This window comes from Myotis daubentonii, chromosome 3 (assembly GCF_963259705.1).
Source record: "Myotis daubentonii chromosome 3, mMyoDau2.1, whole genome shotgun sequence".
Lineage (NCBI taxonomy): Eukaryota > Metazoa > Chordata > Mammalia > Chiroptera > Vespertilionidae > Myotis > Myotis daubentonii.
This window is the reverse complement of record NC_081842.1, coordinates 149,037,414-149,062,160: the sequence shown is the minus strand read 5'-3', so window position 1 is coordinate 149,062,160 and position 24,747 is coordinate 149,037,414. Positions and strand designations below refer to the sequence as shown.

Below are 24,747 nucleotides of genomic sequence, written 5' to 3'. Positions count from 1 at the left end.
CAGGGGAGGGTGGGTAGGAAGAGATCAACCAAAGAACTTGTATGCTTATATGTATAACCCATGGACACAGACAATAAATAGGGTGGTGAGAGCCTGGAGTTGTGGGGAGGGAGAGGACGGGAGCGGGCTGGAAGAGGTTAATGGGGGGAAAAGGAGGACCTATGTAATACTTTCAACAATAAATATTAAAAGAAAAAAAAGAAATAGTAGAAATGAGAAAAAATATATACCCTAATACTAGAAAGAGAAAAAAATCCATAGGACGAAATCCATATTAATGTATTCCACACAAAAAATACATCCTACAAAAGAAAATAAATTGGTAATTGATACCTTAGCTATGCTCTTACCTTTAATGACATGTCAATTTGATTTTTGATATTCTGAATAATGAAGGCCTCCACACCTGAGTGATTACTTGTATTCAATAAGCACCTTGAAAACAAAATTACAATGCATTTGAAATTATCCTGGATTGCATTATAATGATGATACAAGTTTTACAAATTCAAATGGGCCATGTATTATTTCTAAGAATACAAAAACCATTGAAGACAATTGGCAAGATGATTAACCAATTACAAACTCACCTATAATAGTTATTTCTCTGACTAGCAAATTCTATTTGAACTGGATCTATCCAACAAGAAATTTCTATCAAATCAAATTTGAATCTTTTTATGCATTTAGTTGCAATGATTTAATATGGCAAGAATGGGAACTAGTATGATCACCTAAAATCCCCCCAATTATTCCCTGTGAAAATACACACTACTCTGGTTAGACTAATTAGTTGCAAAGAAAATAATTCAATCTGACTAGCTTAAGGAAAAAGGGGGGTTTCTTGGTAGGAATACAGGTATGACCTATGCATAAAGAGATTTCATAAACCTTCTCTGACTCTATCAATAGAAATGAAGAAAAGATAGACTTAAGAATGTTAGTTCTAGCCAATTCCAAAGAAGACTTCTTAGCACTTTATCAATGCCCAAATCTATTTTCAACTTAACTAATTTTTATTACATAGGTGTTAACAAAATAAGATCTGCAGGCCAAATGCAACGTGCTGTCCGTTTTATTAGAACATACCTACCCTCAATACAAAGACAAAATTGAGCAGTTAAAATAGAGACTGGCCCATAAAGCTTATATTTACTATTTGGCCTTCTACAGAAAGTTGACTCTTTTTCCTTTTTCTTTTTTTTTTTTTTTAAGAGAGAGAGAGGGAAACATTGCTGAGATATACATCGATTAGCTGCCTCCCATACACAGTCTGACTGGGGATCGAACCTGCCACCTTTTGGTGCATGTCATGATGCTCCAACCAACTGAGCCACACCAGCCAGGGCAAAGTTGGTTCTTCTTTAACTCAGATGGTTACTTTTACCCTCAAATAACACTATTAATAAGCTCTACTATTAACTTAAAATGAATAGCCTGTCAATGACTCCTGAGCCATTAATTTCAACTGTGAATAATGGAAATTATTGACACATGCAGGAGCCTTATCAATTTGTTTAATCTTTTAAGTCCTTTTTAATTTTAGAGTAATTTAATTAACTGAATAAAATATATTATTATTCATGTAATATATATGCATGTACATATACCAGTATATGTATCCATAATTTTTAATTAACCCTTCTCTATCCATCACAGATAAGAGAATTATTATAATACTAGAGGCCCAGTGCACGGATTCATGCACATTGAAAGGAAATTAATTAGAAGGTGGCCGGTGGGGCAGGACTGGGCAAGACGGGCAAGACATGCCCTGGAGCCAACCTCCTGTGGTCCCTCAGCCTGGCCTGCAGGGATCAGGATGAAACTGGCAGTCCGACATCCCCCAAGGGGTCCCAGAGTGCAAGAGGGCACTCTGCAAAGTGCTGTCGCTCAGCAGCTCCTGCATTGAGCGTCTGCCCCTGGTCGTCAGTGCGTGTCATACCTACTGGCTGGTTGGCCGGTCCCTTAGCCTTTTATATATATAGATAGATGGCTTCCAAGTAGAGTTGAATTACATTTAAAAAATACTAAAATACTATAGCCTGGATTAAATGGCATTAATTTGACTTTTAATCAACCATATACTTCACAATTAACCATTCTTGATACATACCTAAACAATGTATATTTGCCTTGAGAATCCAACTTGTTAATATATAGCTGAAGCATAGCTAAACCCTTTTTCCTCTAAAATGGAAGAAATAATATTGTTACATAAGCTGAATAAAGATTAAATTGTTTATTAAAATTGCTTATTGTAACTCATTATTTAGTCCTAAAACATTTACATACCAATGTCTCATCAGGGCAAAGCGTCATTACTTTGACTAGGCCCTGGAAAAAAAAAAAATTAATTCATATGTGAATAGATTACATTGACAGCAAAGAAACAACTATATCATCAATGGTAGATACTAAAAATTCAGAAAAGTGAGAGTAGGAGATTTAAAAGTGAAGTAAATTTCCCCCCAAGCCTATCATCCTATTGTTATATCTATAGGAAACTAACTATAATCCATTTGGTTAAGTGAAATTGAGTGTGGTGTTGCAAAGTTGTAAATTTAGAAGCGAATGCTAATTTTCAATTATGAGTTGAGTAGCCAAAAAATGATATCAAACATGCAGAAATATAATCCACTATTAAAAATTTTTAGGCTTAATATACTAACAAAAGCCATGGTTTTCTTTTTAAATAGTGGAAGAACAAGTCTCTACATCAATATCTAAGGACCTACTTGTTATGATAACAAACAGTACTAGGCAAAATTTATCACAGGAGGGAAAATAAAACGTCTTTCTAGTAAGCAGTCAATGTATGCCTTGAAGTCTTGAGGACCTCAGTTATTATAAAAGTAAAGGAGCTTCACTTTCCAAGGTCCCTAAAAAAACAAAGTGTTTACGAAGAAAGTATGTTTTTCCACTAGATACTAATGCTGTCAACTATGGTAGCCACTAGCCACATAGAAGTCATTTAAATTTAAATTAATTTAAATTACATTAAAATTCAGTGCCTTAGTCACACTAGCAACATTTCAAGTGTTCAATGAGGCTAGTGGCTTTCATACTGTACCACACAGATAATAGAACACTTTCATCATAACAGAAAGTTCTATTGGACAGCATGGCACTAAAGTTTTCAAAGGATGTTGGAAAGAAGGTGGGAGAGGAATCTGAAAAGACCTTTAATTAAATTTAGAATAGGGAAGGGGTTATTTTTAAGATTAGAATCCACATTTCACTTACCTGAGGAACAGTAAGAAAACTCTTGATTTCTAAGTACTGGTGAAGTAGACTATTGTCTTCCATTCTCAACAAACTATTCTCCAACAGATCCTAGATTAAAATATATGCATACATACACATATGGTAAAGTCAACAGCTCTATTTGTTGGCATGACTATGTAATTAAATTATGATGGGTGCAAACAAATCTTACCAGTCCTTTGGAGAAAACAGACTCTTCTGTTCTGGAAGAGAATATTAAAATTTACTGACATGATTTTCTACATTTCTTTAGAATGATTCTTCATTTTAGGAAAAATAAACCAAAAATTGAAATTTAAAGACTTAATTATTATCTCAGGCTCTCAGTTCTTATTCGAACCCTGCAAGAAGTTAGAAGTTATGTTTTTGGCTTAATGACTAAACAGTTTGGAAATCTTAAGATTCAAATCTTAAGTTCATACATACAGGGTGTCCCCCCCAAAATTAAATGTGACTCTCTTACATTTTGAAAATTGAATGTATTTTAATAAACACTGCTTTTATAATTACTCAAAGAGTATATACATTTGGGTGGGGCACCCTGTATTCTCATTGTATGAATGTAACAGAAACTAAGTGAAAAGAACGTAAAATCTTTTAAGACACAGATTTAGAGTTAATAACCACTTGTGCCAGGAGACCCTTGGAAAGTCCTGCCTTATAGGTCAAGGCTTTGGTTATTTGCCATGTTACAAATTTCCCTTCTGGGAAGAGACGGGATTGATAAACTGTCACTACTATTCCAGGAGGATAGTACTGAAAGGCCCTGACTGATCTCAAGAGATAATTTAAACTTGTTATAGGAAAAGAAAAAAAAGCATAGAGTTTTTCGAAATTCTTAAATACCTGTTACTTCATAATTTTTTAAAGAGAAAGTCTTGCTTCTTAGCATCTCAAATGAAAAAAAGTTGTTGAATGATATCACTGTCAATAATCTAAGTTTTAACAGGTGGACTCAAGACACCTCCTTCCTTTTGATGCAGTTCAGATTGTATCCATGAAGCAAAACCATGGATTAACTGCTTTTATTGACTATTCCTCCTTAGATAGAGAAGGCTACAGTGGAATAAAGGTGTTTTAATTAGCCAACTTTTGAAATAAGGGAAGAAACTTCAGAAGCAGAAGATTGGAAATCCCCTTTTATGACAATATTTTTATATTATCCTGGGTTTAAAATGAAAGAGATTTTGATGTAAAACTTTTTTGACTCATTTCTGTCTCTGTTGTGCATATCTGCTTCATTGTTTTATAAAATAACCAATTAATTAAAGTTTGGCAAAGAGAAGGTAGTCTCCCCTGATCTTGACAAAGACTATTTTAGTACCACTACTTAATTTTGAGATGCCATGCATATGATCTTACCTTTGCAGAAAGACTTCAATATGCCCCATATTAAATTGCAAAAGGTACGATGGGCTAAAATAGGGAAGAAAAAAGAATACACACATGAATGTGCATGTGTTTTTTAGAAATTTTACATATATACTGCTATTTAGAGATAAGGGTTTTAAAAAAAAATTGGGGGTAGGAATGGGCAAGGGCAGAGCAGGAACTCCCTACCCTGGAGGGAAATCAAATTACAGTGAGGTCATTAGTGTGAGTCCTAATCCAATATGACTGGTGTCCTTATAAAAAAGGGAAATGTGGAGGGACATGAATACAGGGAGAGTGCCATATGAACACAAAGGCAAGGGAGTAATGCATCTATCTAAAGCCAAGGAACATCAAAGATCGCCAGCATACATAAAAGCTATGTGAGAGGCGTGGGACAGATTCTCCCTCAAAACCCCCAGAAGAAACCAATTCTGCTCTTGACCTTGAACTTCTAGCCCCCAGAACTGTGAAATAAATGTCTGTTATTTTAAGATATCCAGTTTGTGGTACTTTGTTATGGTAGCCCTAGCAAATTAATACACATACATAAACCATTTTGGTGGTACAGTGTGATTGAGAGTATAGGTTCTGGGGTCAGACAGAACTGTTTGAATTCTACCTTTCCCTCTATGGTATTGGGTAGTATCTTAGCATGTTTAATTAAGCCTGTTATTTTCATCTATAAAATGAATAATGCTCTATTTCATTGTGTTACTATACAGATTAGGTAACATATATAAAGCTGTTAGCACCATGTTTAATACATGGTGAACATGCAAGTGGTAGCCGTTATTGTAATATTTACATACAAATAAATCTGGGGTAAAGTCATACATAAATATATAAATGTACACAAAGGAATACACCCAAGGCATGTAAGGCATATATATAATCCTTATTATGGACTTTAATGTCCAAAAGGTATATTATAAAACTAGTGTAGGGGAGGTCAGGGGATTGTCAAGGGCGGGGAAAAAAAAAAAGGAGACATATGTAATACTCTTTGTAATACTTTAAGCAATAAAAAAAGAAAAAAAAGAAAAAAGATTGAGCTGAAAAAAACACACACACACAAAAAAAACTAGTGTCCCGGTGCATGGATTTGTGCACATTGAAAGGAAATTAATTAGAAGAAATATTTTAATATCACTATTCGCCTTTTCTCTGTAATAGACGTACGTGTCAACCAAATTCATGATCGACAATGACAGATCAAAACACACACGTGTGATTGGTGCCAGTAAGAGCTTTATATGTATCACGCATGTGCAAGTCAACTTAACTTTTTATAGATACAGAATAAACTTGCTTAAATCACACCTGCTTTCTGATTTAGCTAAACTTTTCAAGCCCAATGAAGCACCCCAACTTCTCTTTCAGGTAATTGTTAGCAACACAGCAGTAAATATTAACACGATTATTATTGTAGATCACACAGGGAGAACAAAGGGTAAAATATTAAAAAATATATATATATTAATTATTGATTTATTTTTTTACAGCAAGGAAGGGAGAGGGATAGAGAGTTAGAAACATCAATGAGAGAGGAACATCGATCAGCTGCCTCCTGCACACCCCCCACTGGGGATATGCCTGCAACCAAGGTACATGCCCTTGACTGGAATCGAACCTGGGACCCTTCGGTCCGCAGGCCGATGCTCTATCCACTGAGCCAAACCCGTCAGGGCAAAGGGTAAAATATTTATCTGTAGCAGTGTTTGACTATATTCTGTGCAGTGAGAAAACCTAAAGTCGTTTTCAAGTTCCACCATTTCTTACTTCTTTTCAGTTGGGTCAAGTTTCTAAACTTTCTAAATCTCCAGCTAATGAAAAGAAAATAGGATTCCACCGAGTCTCCTATTGAGCTACTCCAGTACTTCTGTGAGGATCGAATGAGATGAGGCACGTGAAAACGCTTCACAAAACATTTGGTTAAACTGTAAAATGTTTGCACCTGACTATAAAGCAAGTCGGGTTCCTGGGCTGAAGAAACTCCAAGGAGGCTAGTTGCTAGGGAGAGGAAGTGGGTGTTGCTATGTGATGTCATTACCCAGTGCCCACAGCGACCATTTCTGGGCTGGGCTGGGGGCCGCGTTTTGCACCATGGGGTCTTGGCAGCGTTGGCTGCGATTCAGTGGAATATCGTTCGGGGTGGTGATGGGGTCTGTGTCCCACTTGGCGGAAGCTGAATGTTGGTTTGTTGGCGCCAGGTCCATGGTGCCATTTTTTTAAAATGGCCAGTGCGCATCATGGCAGCACCTGCGTTGAGAGTCTGACCCCCTGGTGGTCAGTGCCAGTCATGGCTACTGGTCAGATGGATGGACACAGCCTTTTATATATATATTAGAAGCCCAGTGCACAAAAATTTGTGCACTTGGGTTGGGGGGGGGGGGTCACTCAGCCCGGCCTGTGCCCTCTCACAGTCTGGGACCCCTCTGGGGATGTCCACCTGCTGGCTTAGGCCCGCTCCCTGGGGGATCAGGCCTAAGCTGGCAATCAGAAATCCCTCTGGCAGCCCGGGAGCCCTCGGGGGATGTCCACTTGCCAGCAGGGAGCAGGCCTAAGCTGCAGTCGGATATCCTTAGCACTGCTGAGGAGGCGGGAGAGGCTCCCACCACTACTACTATGCTGGCAGCCGTCAGCCTGGCTTGTGGCTGAGCAGAGCTCCCCCTGTGGGAGTGCACTGACCACCAGGGGGCAGCTCCTGCATTGAGCGTCTGCCCCCTGGTGGTCAAGTGTGTGTCATAGTGACCAGTGATTCCCAGTCGCTCTGCTGTTAGGCTCAATTTGCATATTACCCTTTTATTATATAGGATAGAGGCCTGGTGCACGGGTGGGGGCCCACTGGTTTACCCTGAAGGGTGTCCCGGATCAGGATGGGGGTCCCGCTTGGGTGCCTGGCCAGCCTGGGTGAGGGGTTGAGGTCCGTTTTCAGGCTGGCCACACCCCCTTCAAAGTGGTGGTCCCCACTGGGGTGCCTGGCCAGCCTGGGTGAGGGGATGATGGCCGTTTTCAGGCTGGCCACACCCCCTTCAAAGTGGTGGTCCCCACTGGGGTGCCTGGCCAGCCTGGGTGAGGGGCTGAGGGCCGTTTTCAGGCTGCCCACAGACCCTTCAGGCTGGGAGAGTCCCGCTGGGGTGCCTGGCCAGCCTGGGTGAGAGGCTGATGGCCGTTTTCAGGCTGGCCACGCCCCCCAGCGACCCAAGCTCCCAGTCTCTCCTTTTTTTCTGGGATTTATTTATCTTCTATAATTGAAACTTTACAGCCTGAGCATAGCCCAGGGCCGGCTAGGGCAGGTGGGAAGCTTGGCTTCCTCCATAGCAGGGGGCAACCCAAGCCTCCTGCTCACTCCAGCTCAGTGGCCGCCACCATCTTAGCTGGGTTAATTTGCATACTCACTCCTGACTGGCTTGTGGGTGTGGCTTGATCATAGTGGAGGGATGGTTAATTTGCATGTTTCTCTTTTATTATATAGGAAGGATAGATTAGACATTTAAGGATAAAAATGGTCCTAAGCATACACAAAGGCCCTACAGCAGGAAGGTTCATGACACATGCAAACAATAAACCAGGAGGTCTGTTATTGGAGCATAGTAAACAAGAAGTTGCTGGGGGATGAATCAGGACACTCAAGCAGGAGATCACGCAGAAGCTTGTCTCATGTGAAGGCATTTACTAGTAGACCTTATTCTTAGAGCAGTAAGAAGCCACTGTAGGGTTTTCTTTAGGGTACTGATAAACACCCACTCAGGATTACATCAGTAATCCAGTGAAAAGATGATGCTGATTTAGACTCACCCAGGGGTAACTGGCTAGTTCCCTCCCTTATAGTCCAGGGTGGTCCCAACAGCTTCAAAACCAAGCCCAATTTAACACTTACTCACTCTTGTCCCTGTCAGTCCCTTATGTCTATTTCAACACCATCCCCACCCCCTTTTCACTACTTGACTACTGGCTTTAACAGATTATAGACAGTATTACTTAAAATAAAGAGAGTTTTTGTTTCTACTTCATTTAAAATATATTAGTACACTAATAAACATATATTGGACATTAGATAAATGATGATATTCCCTTTAGAATACATGAATAAACCAAACACAACCTCCTACCTTAAGACCATTGGCAGCTGATCAATGCTGATGCCCTGTACAAATACTAAATATGCCAGGGAAGCCAGAGAGTCTGCTAATTGTTTGTCTTCTTCTTCTTCAAATTCAAGATAATCCCAAGTCTTCTTTTTCTTTCCATGATTAAAAATCATTTTGGGGAAAGGGTACCCAATTGCTGATAAAAAACCCTGTGAAAAGGATAAAAATGGAAGCTATAGTAAACAGACTCTAGGGTGCTCCTCCATATTCATATGCTGTATAATCCCTTCCCCTTGAGTTGCTTTTAACCAAAAGAACATGGCATGCCTCCCCATGATTAGATTATGTTATATGGCAGAAGTGAAGGAATTTTTGCAGATGCAATTAAGGCCCCCAGTCCATTGATTTTGAGGTGCTGAAAAGGGAGACTATTCTTGTGGGCATGACTTAATCAGCTAGAAGGTTTAAAAACAGAGTCCAGGCTCTCCTTGAGTCAGAAACGCACCACTGCTGGCTTTAAAGAACTAAGCTGCTATGTTATGAGAGAGCCTATGGAGAAGGCTGTGTGACTAGGAACTACTGGCAGCCGCTAGGGCTGGAAGTGATCCCTGGCCAATAGCCAGCAAGAAAATGGGGGCCTCAATCCTATAGTTTCAAGAAAGTAAATTTTGCCAACAATCTGAAAGAACTGAGCAGGAAGATGAAAAAGTTCTAGAGACGGATGGTGGTGATGGTTGCACAGCAATGTGAATCTACTTAATGCCACTAAACTGTATACCCCAAAATAGTTAAAACAGTAATTTTATGTTATGTATATTTTATCACAATTTTTTAAGTGCTTCAGAGATTTTTGCAAACAATCTGGAAATGTGAGACATACAACTATCATAAAACGACAATTAATGACTCAGATGAAGAATACTCTAGAACCACTGACCACTGTCTACCTAGATAGAGTGAGCAAGAGGAATAATGTTCAGTGGCAGCAAAGGTTGAGGAAACATTGCTGATTATTTCAGGTTCCAAGGGCGCTTGTGTCATAAGAGAAAGATAAGCATTTCTACATGAGTGGCTAGGATTACAGTTTTATCTTCTTCTTCTTCTTCTTCTTCTTCTTCTTCTTCTTCTTCTTATTATTATTATTATTATTATTATTATTATTGAGGGAAAGATAAAGAGACTCAGAAAGTATAAGGTCACTCCTATGCCTCTTACACTATTTCTACTTTTGATATACCAGAAAGCACCCGACCTTCAGAATCTACCACTTACTAGCCGTGAGACACTCGGTGAGTTACCTAACCTATTTCCTTATCTAGAAAATGACATAATACCCATGTCAAATATTTACTAAGAAGCTCCACCAAAGAAAGTTAAGGTCACAATAAATTATTAATAGAAGTCAAAAGGGAATGACAAAAACAGCTAAATCAGAAGTGGTCCTTGGCCACGTATTCACCTATTTATTCAATAAATGCTTGAGTACCAGACATGGGACCAGACATAGTTGGGGAATTATAAAGCCAAATAAATATTTTCCAGCCTTCAGGGAGTTAAAATCTGCTGATCCCAGATGGCTCTATATGTCATTACAAAACACAAAAAGGAAGCATGGAAAATCATCCTCTGTCATACAGCCTATTATTCAGCTACAGATGCTAAATATGTATATACTAGAGGCCCAGTGCACGAATTTGTGCATGGGTAGGGTCCGGCTGGCCTGGCCCCAATTAGCGGATCAGAGCCGGACCTGTCTGGAGGAGAAGACGGTGGGAGGTTGGCCAGCCGGCTGCCCCGATCGGGGCCCAATCAGGACTGGGCCAGCTGTGGGGAGGGGCCACAGGTAATTGGCCAGCGGGCCCCTCCCCTGAATAGGGTAGGGGGGCCCATTGGGGGTCAGTGTCTGGGGGAGGGGCCGTGGGAGGTTGGTCGGCCACCCCCACCCCCAATTGGTATGGTGGGGGGGCGGTCAGGGGCAGAGCTGGTTCAGAGGAGGGGCCACGGGCCGATCAGGGTGGTGGGGGCTGATCGGGGGTGGGGCCAGCCATGGGGAGGGGGTGTAGGCAGTGGGCAGGAGCAGGGTGCTGGGGGGAGGAGCTGTGGGCCGACCGGGTGGTAGGGGCCCATTGGGGGCGGGGCTGGCTGGGGGGTAGGGGCTGCAGGAGGTTGGCCAGCCAGCCCTGCCCCCTATTGGGGGGAGCAATAAGGAGCGTGGCCAGTCATGGGGAAGGGCCATGGGGGGGGCGTGGCTGGCTGCCCCACTCTCGATCGGGTTGGAGAGGCTGATCAGGGGCAGGGCCATCCAGAGGGGCAGAGAGGCCATGGGAAGTTGGCCAGCTGGCCCCACCCCCTGATTGGGCTGGTTCGCTGGCCACAGTGGGTGTCACAGTGACGGGTCGTTCTGGTCATTATGGAGTTCTGGTCACTGGCATTTTATATATATAGATACTAGAGGCCTGATGCACGAAATTCATGCACGGGTAGGGTCCCTAGGCCTGGCTGGCGATCAGGGCCTTCTGGCTGCCAGCTGGGGCTTTCCTTCATTCCGCACCGCCCCCTGGTGGTCAGCGCCCATCATGGCAAGGGATCGAACTCCCGGTCTCCCAGTCAAACTCCTGAGGGGACACTCTGCATATTAGCCTTTTATATATATAGGTAGATACTGCTGTATTGATTTTCAAAGCCATACTTTCTTGTTATAGCTATAACACAAAAAGTTTCCTGTGTTCGGATTTCAAATGTCCTCCGAATCATGAAGCTCCATTTCTTCATTCAGCTGATGCTACACGTGGTTTTCCCTAGAGTACGGTTAGCCTCTTTGAAAATCATCATATGCAACCAGATTCTATGTGCTGCTCTGGATATTGGGGGTCCACCTGTGTCCAAATCAGGGCCTTCACTACCTATCCACACACTGTCTGACAGTCTTTCTCATCCCAGGACATACCTGCCATCTACAATTTTTCATGTCAGCTTCTGAAATTTCAGAAATGTTCCTATGCCACAGTCCTTGGGACATTCAAGCAGTTCTATATCAAAATAACTTGTGCCATGAGCCCTAGCTGGTTTTGCTCAGTAAATAGAGCATTGGCCTGCAGACTGAAGTGTCCCAGGTTCAATTCCTGGTCAAGGGCACTTGCCCAGGTTGCGGGCTTGATCCCCAGAAGGGGGTGTGCAGGAGGCAGCCAGTCAATGATTCTCTCTCATCATTGATGTTTCTATCGCTCTCTCCCTCTCCTCTCCTCTCCTCTCCTCTCTGAAATCAATAAAAATATATTTTAAAAAAATTTGTACCAAAGGAGGGATGGTTGAGACCATCAACCTCAGGCATGCCACACTTAGCTGAGCATAGAACAGAAGGTACCTCCTCACTTCATCTCTTACCCTGACTTTACCTTCTTTCCACTTTGATCTGAGGAACTCTCCCACACCCCTCAACCTCTGCACAGGATGCTTGCTCTATCTCACTGATTTAATTGAACCTGACTGATCTTTGGTGGGAGCTGCTCATACCTTACATCACACAGCTATGAAGGTAGCAATGGAGAAGGGTGGTATGGATAAAGGCTTAGTATTATTTTGGTTTCTCCAGTACTCTCAAGGAAAAGCATATTTTTCCTCTGAGGCAGATACCATACTGCCCTTTATCTGTCCTTATCTCTGTCACATGCTGACTTCCTGGTCATTTCTCAACATTTATTGGAAATTTTGGTACCTGCTCACAATCTTTCTCTATCCAATTCCTGCTAGGATTCTGGGAAAGTTGAATGTTCATGCAGATAACTCTTCTAATAGGCCAGCCTCATGGTTCTTGATTTCTAAATTTAGTGACCTTAACTTCTAATCCATTTGGGCACCTAAATCCATTCGGACACCCACAGCAACCATTTCTGGTCTGGGCTGGGGGCTGTATTTTGCACTATGGGGTCTTGGCCACATAGGCTGCAATTTGGTGGGGTATCGCTCGGGGTGGTGGCGGGGTGTGTGTCCCAAATGGGGGAAGCTGAGTGTTGGTTTGTTGGGGCCAGGTCCATGGTGCTGTTTATTTTTAAATGGCCAGTGTGCATCATGGCAGCTCCTGATTTGAAAGTCTGCCCCTTGGTGGTCAGTGTACATTTCCTGGTTGGAGGGAAGGATGGACACTTAGCCTTTTATACATATAGACTAGTGGCCCAGTGCACGAAACTCATGCACCCGGGGGGGGCGGTTCCCTCAGCCCAGCCTGCACCCTCTCCAATCAGGGACCCCTGTGGGATCGGGCCTAAACCGGCGGTCAGACATCCATCTCACAATCTGGGACCGCTGGCTCCTAACCAGTCACCTGCCTGCCTGCCTTATCACCCCTAACTGCCTCTGCCTGCCTGCGTTATTGCCCCTAACCCCGCTGCCTGCCTGATCGCCCCTAATTGCCCTCCCCTGCTGGCCTGATCTCGCACCCAACTGCCCTCTCCTGCTGGCCTGATTGCCCCTAACTGCCTCTGCCTGCCTGATCACCCCTAACTGCCCACCCCTGCCAGCCTGATCTTGCCCCCAACTGCCCTCCCCTGCCAGCCTGGTTGCCCCCAACTCCCCTCCCCTGCTAGCCTGATCTCACCCCCAAATGCTCTCCCCTGCCGGCCTGATCGCCCTTAACTGCCTTTGCCTCGGCCCTTACCACCATGGCTTTGTCCAGAAGGAAGTCGGACATCTGGAAAATGGCCGGTCGACCCAGTTTAATTAGCATATTACCCTTTTATCAGTATAGATATCCAATGGATGCTCTTCAACTCTTACTTCACAGGCTCCTTCTGTGCACTTAACAGTATCAAGTACTTTCTTCCCGAAATCCTGCTACCCCAGTTTCTGTAATATTTCTATCACCTCTTCCACTCTCCTTCCTTGGTCCCTTTCGTGGGCTCATCTTAGCTGGTACTCTGCAGGGTTCAGTCCTGAACCCTTTTCTCTTTTCACAATGATTTACCCCTTTAGGTGATCTCATCTATTCTTTAAAAAAAAATTTTAATAATGTATTTATTTAATGTAATATGTTCTTTTTTTAAAATCTCATCTACTCTTAATAAAACTTTACTCCTTAAAAATCTGCTCTCTCTGGGAATCAGATATAGATTAAGAAATTATTATTAATCTTGTTAGGTGTCATAACAACACTGGTTATGTTTTATAAAAAGTCCTTACCAATTAGAGACACATACTTAAAGACTCATGGATAAATTATATATCTAGGACTTGCTATAAAATACTACAGCAAAATAAAGAGAGAAGATAAAACAAGATTGGCAAGATGTTCAAAAATAATTGTTAAAAGCTGGATGATGGGTATGTGAGGGTACTTTATACTGTTCTCTCTAATTTCTGAATTTTTTATAATTTCTTTAATTAAAAAAAAATGTTTTTAAAGCACAAAATTCTCTTGGATCCTTGCTCTGTATTTTCTATTTCAATTATTGACAGCTTCACCTGCCCCGTTTCCCAAGAAAAAATCTTACCATGACTCAACCTTTTTACTATTCTTCTAAATTGAATCACTGACCAAATTTTATTTATTTTACCTACTCTTAGGTTCTCAAATCTGCCTGCTCTTGTTCGTCTCCACCATTTCCATACTCAGGCTCTCATCATTCTCACACAACTCCAAATAGACACCCAACTTCCAATCTTATCTCAGTTAAGTCCATTCTCCACTAAAGTGATGAATACAAAACACAATTTAATTACATCATTCCCAGGCTTAATAACCTTTAACTGTTTCCAACTTCCACAGCCATCTCTTAAAATTGGGTACATATATATATATATGATGGTTTTTATACTGCATCCAGGAGATTACACTGTACTCTAGCATGGGCAACAATGAAGAGGCTCCATACTCTTATGTGCTCCTGGGAAAATCCCTCCCCGCTCCCTCCTCACTACTCATAATCTCCTCACTACTATCCTGACACCAGCATTCACCCCACTAAAGGATGCATCCCTATTTATATCAGTCACCAAATCATATCAGTCACCAAATCATTGCTCATCCTCAGAATCTAGTTACCCTAAAATTTTGGCATCTCCTCTTCTGACTTTTTCTCTTAAGCCCTCTCAAATTCCTCAAATTTCAGATATCCTTTAATTATGGCCTGTGGAACTCACTATCATTAGCAAAATTCATTCTTCTATAAATGATCTCTCACCTCCTTTGCTCTAAATGAAATCTAGTTCTCTGAAAACACCTGTTTTCTCTGCAATGCTCTCAAAGGGTTATTTTTTTCATCCACATTCGTTGTACCACTGAGCCTAAAATCAAAATATCTGTTCTCATTGCTGCTTCTAGACCAGGGGTGGGCAACCCCTGGCACACCAGTAACTTTTGCTGGCACGCAAAACCCTCTCTTATAATCTTCCATTTACAATTTTTTTCTTAATATCGACTTTTTTATTTTTCAGATAAATTCAGTGTGGGGGCATCTTAGATAAATAATTTTACATAACAAGTTATCTTAAAGACCTTAGACATGGATTGATGAGAGAGGGGAAGAGCAATTTCTATGCCTCTGCCTTAACTCTCCCTGCCTTCCTAGATCCGACCAGTGTTTTGGTTTCATCCAGAAACACTTGTGAATCTTTGTTTTCAGTGATGAATTTTGTTAAGTCTCATAATAGGAGTAGCCTGACAGATGAAAGTAGTAGCTCGTGCATATCTCCGAAGGTCATGAAATATAAACCTGATGTAAAATCTCTGTCATCAGTGATGCAGCAGCAAAAGTCCCACTGATAATATCAAACGGAGTCATAAAGTTTTCTGTCGGACTATCAGTGTACATGTATACATTAAAAAATAAACGTATTTTTCATCATCATATACTGTGTTTTTGTCACTTGAATGAATTTTATTATTTCTTCAAGGTTCTTCACATACGTACACCTTAAGAGATATCAAGTAGGCGTAACATGTTCTCAAAAAATTAGTGTTGGCACGCAGAAGAATTTTGAGTCAGAGATTTTGCTGGTTTTGGCACGCACTCACACAAAGGTTGCCCACCCCTATTCTAGACCATTCTCTCTCCTCTCTAAAATTCCCTCAGCTCTGAAACTCACTGTATGTGAATATATCACCTCTACTCTTCTTTGTTGCAGTCACCAGCAGACCCAAACGTCACTCCATTAACTGGCTTTCTGACATGGCTTACGTGTACAACCAAAGAGCTTCTAACACCCTGAACCTCAGGTACTTCACTTTTTCTAGTTCAGTGATCTTGGTTTCCATCCTATCCTTACAATACTCACTCCCATGGTCATATCTGGACGTTATTATTAGTAAATAACCTTTCCAAAATATTAATTTCAAGCATCCTGTTGTTTGACCACTGATATTTTCAAGCTCAGTCCTTTTAGTAACCTAAGTCCAACATCTTGTGAACTTACAATTTAGTGATCCTATCATCTTTTCACTGTCTCTCACTTTTAGTTTGTCCTAGCTTCCCTACTTAGCTAAATCCTTTGCACACATGCTCAATGTTCTTGCCTCTCCTTGATTTGTACAGCTCAATAGTTCTCAATACCCCGAACTAATTAAATCCAACTTTCCTCCTACACTGCACCTGTATTTGTGCAGATGAACATGGTAAAGAAAATTAACAGCCACAATTAAAGCTCTAACTTGAAATTCATGACTCTATCTCAAGTACATATTTTTCTATAATTCAGATTAGTTCCCTAATACAGAATCCCAGAACATTTTTAAATACTGTTTATGCATAAAGACGAGTTGCTTTTAAAATAAAATTTACTGCCCAGCTGGTTGTGGCTCAGCGGTTGACTGCTGACCCAGGAACCAAGAGGTCACCAGTTTGATTCCCGGTCAGGGCATATACCAGGGTTGCGGGCTCAATCCCCAGTATGGGGCGTGCAGGAGGCAGCCAATCAATGATTCTCTCTCATCACTGATGTTTCTATCTCTCTCTCTCTCCTCCCTTCCTCGCTGAAATCAATAAAAATATATTAAAATAAAATTTACTTATTTCTCTAGTTATTTTGAAAATATTTATCGTGAGCCTTAAAAGTGAGGATATTCTTTGGCATAGAAGTTCCACTTCTAGGAATTCATTTTAATAATTAAAGAGATATGTAAAAAAGCCACACACCCCAAAAATATGCAAAGATTCTTATCACAGACTTAGTTACAAAAAGAAAGTTGGACTATTTTATTTCAATATATTTTTATTGATTTCACAGAGGAAAGGGAGAGAGAGATAGAAACATCAATGATGAGAGAGAATCATCGATCAGCTGCCTCCTGCATGCCCCCTATTGGGGATTGAGCCCATAACCTGGGCATGTGACCTGACTGGGAATCAAACTGTGACCTCCGGGTTCATAGGTTGACGCCCAACCACTCAGCCATGCCTGCTGGGCTGGATTATTTTATAATAACAAAAAAAATTTCAAAAATCTACGTGTTGTACTACATGGCCCAGGTTAAATACGTTATGCTAAATCCATACCATGGAATACTATTAAACCAATGGGAAAATAATCATAATATGCTAAAAGAAACAAAGTAATTACAAAAGAGTACATATGATAGAATTTTTGAAAAAATTATATATTATATAAGTGCTCATTTGTTTATACTATAAAAACCAAAAAAAGTCTGGAAGGTATTAATCTATATCTATATTAATAAAAGGGTAATATGCTAATTAGACCGAATGTCTTCCAGAATCCTTCCAGACAAAGCCATGGTGGCAGGGGCTAAGGCAGAGGTGGTTAGGGGCAATCAGGCCAGCAGGGGAGAGCAGTTAGGGATGATCAGGCCGGCAGGGGAGAGCAGCTAGGGGCAATCAGACTGGCAGGGGAACAGTGAGTGGTATCAGGCAGGCAGGCAGAGGGGTTAGGGGCAATCAGGCAGGCCTGTAGTTGAGCGGTTAGGAGCAGCGGTCCCGGATTGCGAGAGGGATGTCTGACTGACGGTTTACATCCCCTGAGGAGTCCCAGATTGGAGAGGGTGCAGGCCGAGCTGAGGGACCTCTCATCTCTCCCCCACCCCGCCCCCCGCATGAATTTCATGCACCGGGCCTCTAGTTATTTATATTTGGGTAATGACATTAATGTTATTTATTTTCTTTTTGTTTACCTGTGTTCCACAAAAAAATACATATTACTAATAAATATATTAACTTACATGCTCAGGTAAGGTACATGAGTATACAGCAGGATGACATTCTAGATTACAGAATATTTTATAACAGATTAATTTAGCTGTACTTACTATTATTTCAGATGCAAAAGACCTTAAAGGATCATTTTCAGCTTCTTCAGACTGCTCAAGGAATTGTGCTGTCAGCAAAGGGCATTTCAAGCTTTTGAAACAACTAAGGTATAAGAAATGGGTAACTATGAATATAACACTTCCTAAGTATAAAATACCTAGTTTGATTAACATCATGAAAAAATAACATAAGCACCAACAACTCAATGACTTGTCAAACTGGTGATGAAAGATCCTTCTTTCTAGTAATGGGATGAGCATGAGAACACCAGACTCAATGTGGTAGGATTCAGTTCTGTGTCTGGACCATACCAATGGATACTGAATGTTTGTCTGAGGACCAATGCTAGTCCATGATGTAGTTTTTGTTAGCTCAAGGGAAAATCAGGACAATGTAGGAATGTTTCATAAAGCTGTATTTATTTAAAAAACCAAACTATTCTGTGGTATAGCCTTTCCTATTTTTTTAGTTTAGATACCTTTTCTCTCATGAAATAATGGGTTTCATAAATAGTAAATACATTTTAATGTCCTAACCTGACAGAGTAGAAAGCTAACAGTAGTTTTAGTCTCTTAAATTTTAAAAATAAAATTATTGGTCCATGTAATTCAATAATCTAGCTCAGCACTGTCCAACAGAAATAGAATGCAAGCCTCATATATAACTGAAAATATTTCAGCAGTCAATTAAAAACACAGTAGAAACAAGAGAAATTAATTTTAATAATTTATCTCATTAACCAAATATATCTGAAATATTATCATTTCAACATGCTATCAGTATAAAAATTATTGAGGTATTTTAGTATTTTTTTTATAACATGTATTTGAAATCCAAGTGTATTTTACACTTACAGCACATCATAATTTGGACTAGCCATATGTCAAGTGCTTGAAAGCCATATTGAACAGTGCATCATCCTATATAATAAAGAGCTAATATTAAAAAAAAAAAAAAAAGAGCTAATATGCAAATGGTCATCACGCCCTCACACCATAATGGCTCAGACACTCAACACTGGGGAGAGAGGAATAGGGACCAGCCAGGCTGCGGCCCAGGAGAGGGACAAGCCGCCCACCCTGTGGTCCCGGGTGCCAGAGGCTGCACCTGCACCTGCAGCCCGGGAGAAGGACAAGCCACACACCCCATGGTCACGGGTGCCAGTGGCTGCACCTGCACCTGCAGCCCAGGAGAGGTACAAGCTGCCTGCCTCATGGTCCCGGGTGCCAGCAGCTGTGCCTGTGGCCTGGAAGAGGGACAAGCCACCTGCCCCGCAGTCCCTGGCACCAGCACATGCACCTGTGGCCCGGGAGAGGGACAAGCCACCTGCCCCGTGGCCCCAGGTGCCAGTGTCTGTGGCCTGGGCAAAGCCGCCCGCCCACAGTCCCCTGAGGCTGTGGCCGGGGTGAAGCCGGCTTGGGTCCTGGGTGCCTGCAGCTGGCCAGAGGGAGGGAAGCCCGGGTCCCAGGTGCCTACAACCGGCTGGAGGAGGGAATCCTGGGTCCCAGGTGCAGGGCGAGGCAGAGGCAGTTAGGGGCAATCAGGCCAGCAGAGGAGCAGTTAGGGGCGATCAGGCAGGTAGACAGAGGTGGTTAGGGGCAATCATGCAGGCAGGCAGAGGGGTTAGAGGCGATCAGGCAGGCAGGCGAGCAGTTAGGAGCCAGTGGTCCCAGATTGTGAGAGGCAGTCGGGCATCCTCCAAGAGGTCCCAGATTGGAGAGGGTGCAGGCCGGGCTGAGGGACCCTCCGCCACCCCCGTTACTCTGATGAGTAAAAGCAGTTTATAAAATATAAAACAAACAAAATAAATGGATTTTGGTTTTTAATTTTAAAAAATAACAATGCCTCATTAAATGCCCATGTTATATCAACTGAACCCTATATTCTTTGAAAATTCAAATTTTGAAACTAGATTTATATTTTCATTGCAAATAAAACAAAGAAACATAAGATAACTGAACTAAAGTCCATTGTGAAATGTTCTTAGAAATATACTTACAATTTCAGTAATTCATCCTTTAACCTTTGATTTTCTAGTGAGTTTTCTTTGTCATCAGTGGCTTCTTTCACAAAAGGCTTTGTGAACTCTATTAAGGCCTTGCAACACCGACAAAGGCCATAGTCATCTGTTTGTATTTGTTCTTTTGAGTACGGAACAGGAAGAAGAGATAGCTGACTCCAAATGGTAGACAATGCTAATCCAACTGAATATGACTTGTTGCTGTGAAGTTTCTGTATCACTAAAACAGAGACCAAGTTGTTACTTGAGGTAGCTCATCAAGCACACTGAACATGGGACAAATACAGTTAATGTAGAATTATAAAACTTTTTTTCATATTTTACAAATCTGGAATCAGGATGACATGATAGCTTAATTGGCAGTGTTTTTATTCCCTTTCTTAGTGGTGCATAAAATAATGGAGCATTTTACAATTATGGCACTTTACAATAGATGCCATGAAATTTTATTTAGGTATGTTTACAACAGGTTACATACTTAAGATGGAAACACTTTTTCCCATATATTTTGGCATTGTAAGTATAAAATAAGTGAAAGTGTCTTGTAAACTATAAGACACTGTAAAAATAGGAAATTGAATATTTCTAGAATACTGAATATTTCAAATGGTATAAAGCTGCTAGGCATTCACATTTAAAACAAATTTACTCTGATTTCTAATTCTGGGCCCCTCTATCAGACTCTGAAATTACATGCAGGTCATAAAATTAAAAAGCAGTCTGTTTCCAGGGATAAATTCTGCCTGCCTTTGCCAAGACCCCTTACTTACCAATATTGTTATGGAACTTAGCCATGAAGCCTTTTCTTTCCACACCTGTTGTTTCATTCTTCATAGTAGTACTCTTGCTGTTCTCAACCCTAACCTCCCAATGCCGAGAGTGAGCAATGCCCTGCCTGATATTGTTCTTAACCAACATACTATCACAACACTGTTAGGCTGAGCACTGCAGACGCCACAGAGGCAATCTTCTAAATGTGTTTACAGAAAAAATTGTAGAATGTAATTTGCAGATAGGAAGGTTAGACAAAAAGCTTTAAGTTACAACATAGTACATGAAAACCAGCATGCCTGTCAACAAAATATTTACTGGGTACCCATTCTGAGTCAGGTATTGTTATCTTTCTATGAGCAGTTGGATTCCACTTGGCATTGTTATGACTAGTTTAAGCAGAGTATTCAATAATTAGCCATAAACTTTACTTTGGTATACTGTTAACATTTGGAGTAACATCAAGGTGCTTACACAGAAAATAAAAAGCACTTAGATATCAAAATACTCATTACCTGTTTGTAATGGCTGAAGTAAAAGAAGAATAATTTGGGATATCTGTTTTCCAGAGGGCTCTTCAATCAGTTCAAGCAAACCCAACAATAATTCCTTTGGATTACATAACTACAAAAATATTCACAATTGAACCTGTTTAATACAAGTTGTATTTAAAGCCACATGATTACTATTTTTAAAAGAAGGCATATACTGAGAAAATATAATTATTTTTTGCTTAATAGTAAAACACCTCATACATTTGTTAAAAAAATTTAACAGAAAACCGAATCTGTGATTGTCAAATCAATGTAAAACAAGAAGTCAAAAGTTAAAGGGTCTATAATAGACAACTACATTTTGGAGACTTAAATTCCTGGCCAAAGGAAAAGGTAAAGGAATGTGATGGGAGTCTGATCACCAGAGCTGTTTCCTTTGAGCTTTGCCTGTCTACTCTGAAGGTGCCTCCAGAGCTCCCAGGGGGTGGATCTTTTTTATCTCACATTGTAATGTTATTTAAATAAACGCAGTCTCTTTTGTCCTTTCTGAGCATGGCTGTGTCTTATGACCTCACTTGCTTTGTGTTTTAAAGAGCCTTTTTAGTTAATAACTTAATATGTAGATGGAGTTCCCTCTTTCCAGGTATATATTTTTATTTATTTGCACTGATCTCTAAGTAGATTCTTATAACGTCATTTTTCTCAGAATTTATCTTTCTTGATCATCAGTTTTTACTTATAATTCTAAACCTTTTGTCAAGAGCTGCTTTCTAAAGTTGTCAGTCACAACTAATCTCCTCCCTATTCCTATTATTTTCACTGTGATTGGGTTTTTCATGTACTTTTAGGGAACATATCACAGAGCAGAGAGCACTGAAATGTGAATCTAGTTCCAATGTTGCCAAAAGATCAGTGTGGCCGTGAAGTACCTTTGAGTTCCACTTCTATACAATAAATTACTTATTAAAAATAGAGCTCCTTAGGTCTCTTCTTGGAGTTTCTACATTAGTGGGTCTGAGATGAGGTTAGACAATTCTTATATCCAGAAAATTTGGGGAACTGAAATGGACCTGTCCATCCAATCAATAAGGTTGCACCTTTCTTCAGAGTTCCCTCCTGCATTTTCATCAACTAAAAGCTTTCTCACCAAAAACAAAACAGGTATTAAACAGTAAATAAAATTATAAAATACTGATGCATATTGTGACAGAAAATCTAGTTTTGTTAACTTACCTTTACCAATAAATCAAGCATCAAAAAATATTTTCTCTTATCATCTTCCTTATTATTCCACAAAAGGCATCGAACAACAGGACCAATAAGATTCCAGCCCATGTTCTTGATGATGACCTGTAATAACATTTTCAAAGTAAAACAAATACTGCCATCTACAGGATGCTCAGAGTGAACTTTCTTTGGCTCAGTGAATAAAGTGTTAGCCTGCAGATTGAAGGTCCCAGGTTCGATTCCAGTCAAGGGCTCATGCCTAGGTTGCAGGCTCAATCCTCAGTGGGGGACATGCAGGAGGCACCTGATTGATGATTCTCTCTCTCTCATATTGATGTTTCTGTCTCTCTCCCTCCCCCTCCCTTCCTCTCTGAAATCAATAAAAATGTATTTTTTTTTTAAAAAAAAAAAGCTTTCATAACTTGGAGTTTAGAATTTCCTCTAAGTAGAAAAGATGAAGCAAGCAGATCTACATTTCACCACTGAATTCCTATGGTTGGCTACTAACAGATAATCAATATTTTAAAACTTCCACTGAGAAAAGGCAGACTAACTTTTAATCAGGTAAGTTGGTTTTTCCCAAGATTTAAATAAGTCCTCTATTTCCAACAATTGAATTCATTAGCTTAATATGAGCAAGTACTTAATTTTCATGGAGAATTTTACTCCCTTACCACAAAGAAATCTAGCCAACGATCACAAACCTTTTAAAGTTCCTTGGACAATCTCTAAATATATTATAATCATGTAACTTATGTAAAAGGAGAGGGTGCCATTTCATTAATTTTCTCTCCTACATACATAGTGCTTCTATTTTTAAAAATATTTCAGAATGCTTACCACACAAGTAAAAGTTTATCTTTATAATTAGTGGTTCACATTCATTATCAAAATCACTGAGTTCCAAAACTATCAACAATATATTCCACTTCTCTGGCCGGCATTCTACTTCAACTCATTAATATTTATCAAGCATGTACTATGTCATGTCCCTAGAATATTCTACGTGCTAGCAATAAAGCAAGGAACACATCAGTTAAGATCTCTCCTCAGAGTTCACATTCTAGTTCATTTGTAATAAAAAAGAAATATCTAAAAAGAGGACAAATAGGTACAATACCCCCTCTGTCACCCCAACCTTGTAAGGTAATATCAGTAGCGTACAAGGTATAGCAGGAGAATAGTCACTTCCATCTGGGGAAGGCAAGAGAGGTTTCCCAGAAGAGGCAATGGCTAAGGTAAGACTTGTTAGAGAAACAGAGAAGTCTGTCAGGCCTAAATAGGTGGGAAATACATTAAAGGCTCTGCAAAGTCAATGTGTAAATGTATAAGATCTGACATGTCCTAGAGAACAAGCTACAGAAGATGTTAGTGTACATGGACACACAGTTCTTGAGAGGAAATATTATGTTTCCATCTTCACTCATTTATTAAATGGACATTTTAGTTAAAAAAAAAAACTTGTCACCATGGCCAGTGTGGCTCGGTTGGTGGGAGCATCATACAGTGCACGGGAAGCTCATGGGTTCAGTTCCCAGTCTGGCTGCATACCTTGGTGGCATGTTCAATCCTCGCTCGGGGCACAGGAGGCAGCCAATCAATGTATCTCTCTCACATCAATGTTTTTTCTCTCTCTCTCCTTTCCTCCCTCTCTAAAATCAATTAAAAAAAAAAAACTTTTATCAATCTGCATGCTTTTCCTAGATGTTAACATTCATTTTGATGTATTTATGACAAATAATCATTTGGTGTTTTGGTCCTTATTTTTAAATAGCAAAATATATTGATTTTTGTTGTTGTTGGTCCCTTTTCTTCTTTTAGTTCTAGAATGAAATTCCCTCTTTAGATCTATAAACATTCATTTAGGTTTTTAAAAAACAAATTATTTCATCTTTCTTTTTATTCAATGAGAATTATGTTGGAACTATGGTATAAAATGAAGACTTAAATATTTTAAAAACTAATAGTAAAGTAATCATGCTTCTTACCTAAAGGGAAAAACAGCTCAGTTGATCTCTCTGAATATTCTTTTCTTACTAGTTAGTTCTTCTACCTGGCACACTCTTCTCCTAGATAGACCCATAGCTTATACCCCTGCTTCCTTTAAATCTCTATGCAACAGTCCAAGCCCTAAGCATGCTTTATTTTTTCTCTATGGTGTTTATCACTTTCTAACATACTACATAATTTATTTATCATGTACATATCTTATCTTCCTTAGCATAAATCCACCGGGGCACTGATTTTTG

At 40.3% G+C, this 24,747-nt stretch overlaps 1 protein-coding gene across 3 annotated transcripts in view; it reads right to left on the bottom strand.

Moving 5' to 3' along the window:
- GLMN (glomulin, FKBP associated protein) overlaps positions 1-24,747 on the bottom strand; it is a 44,788-nt gene that overhangs the window by 15,687 nt on the left and 4,354 nt on the right. For all 3 annotated transcript variants that reach the window (XM_059688858.1, XM_059688860.1, XM_059688859.1), the window contains exons 4-14: positions 22,505-22,621; positions 21,293-21,401; positions 19,986-20,226; positions 17,986-18,088; positions 8,754-8,941; positions 4,630-4,683; positions 3,440-3,470; positions 3,247-3,336; positions 2,296-2,337; positions 2,117-2,190; positions 351-435 (exon numbers count right to left, since the gene is read on the bottom strand). In XM_059688858.1, coding sequence (XP_059544841.1) covers positions 351-435; positions 2,117-2,190; positions 2,296-2,337; positions 3,247-3,336; positions 3,440-3,470; positions 4,630-4,683; positions 8,754-8,941; positions 17,986-18,088; positions 19,986-20,226; positions 21,293-21,401; positions 22,505-22,621 — 1,134 coding nt within the window. The remainder of the gene's footprint in view (positions 1-350; positions 436-2,116; positions 2,191-2,295; positions 2,338-3,246; positions 3,337-3,439; positions 3,471-4,629; positions 4,684-8,753; positions 8,942-17,985; positions 18,089-19,985; positions 20,227-21,292; positions 21,402-22,504; positions 22,622-24,747) is intronic.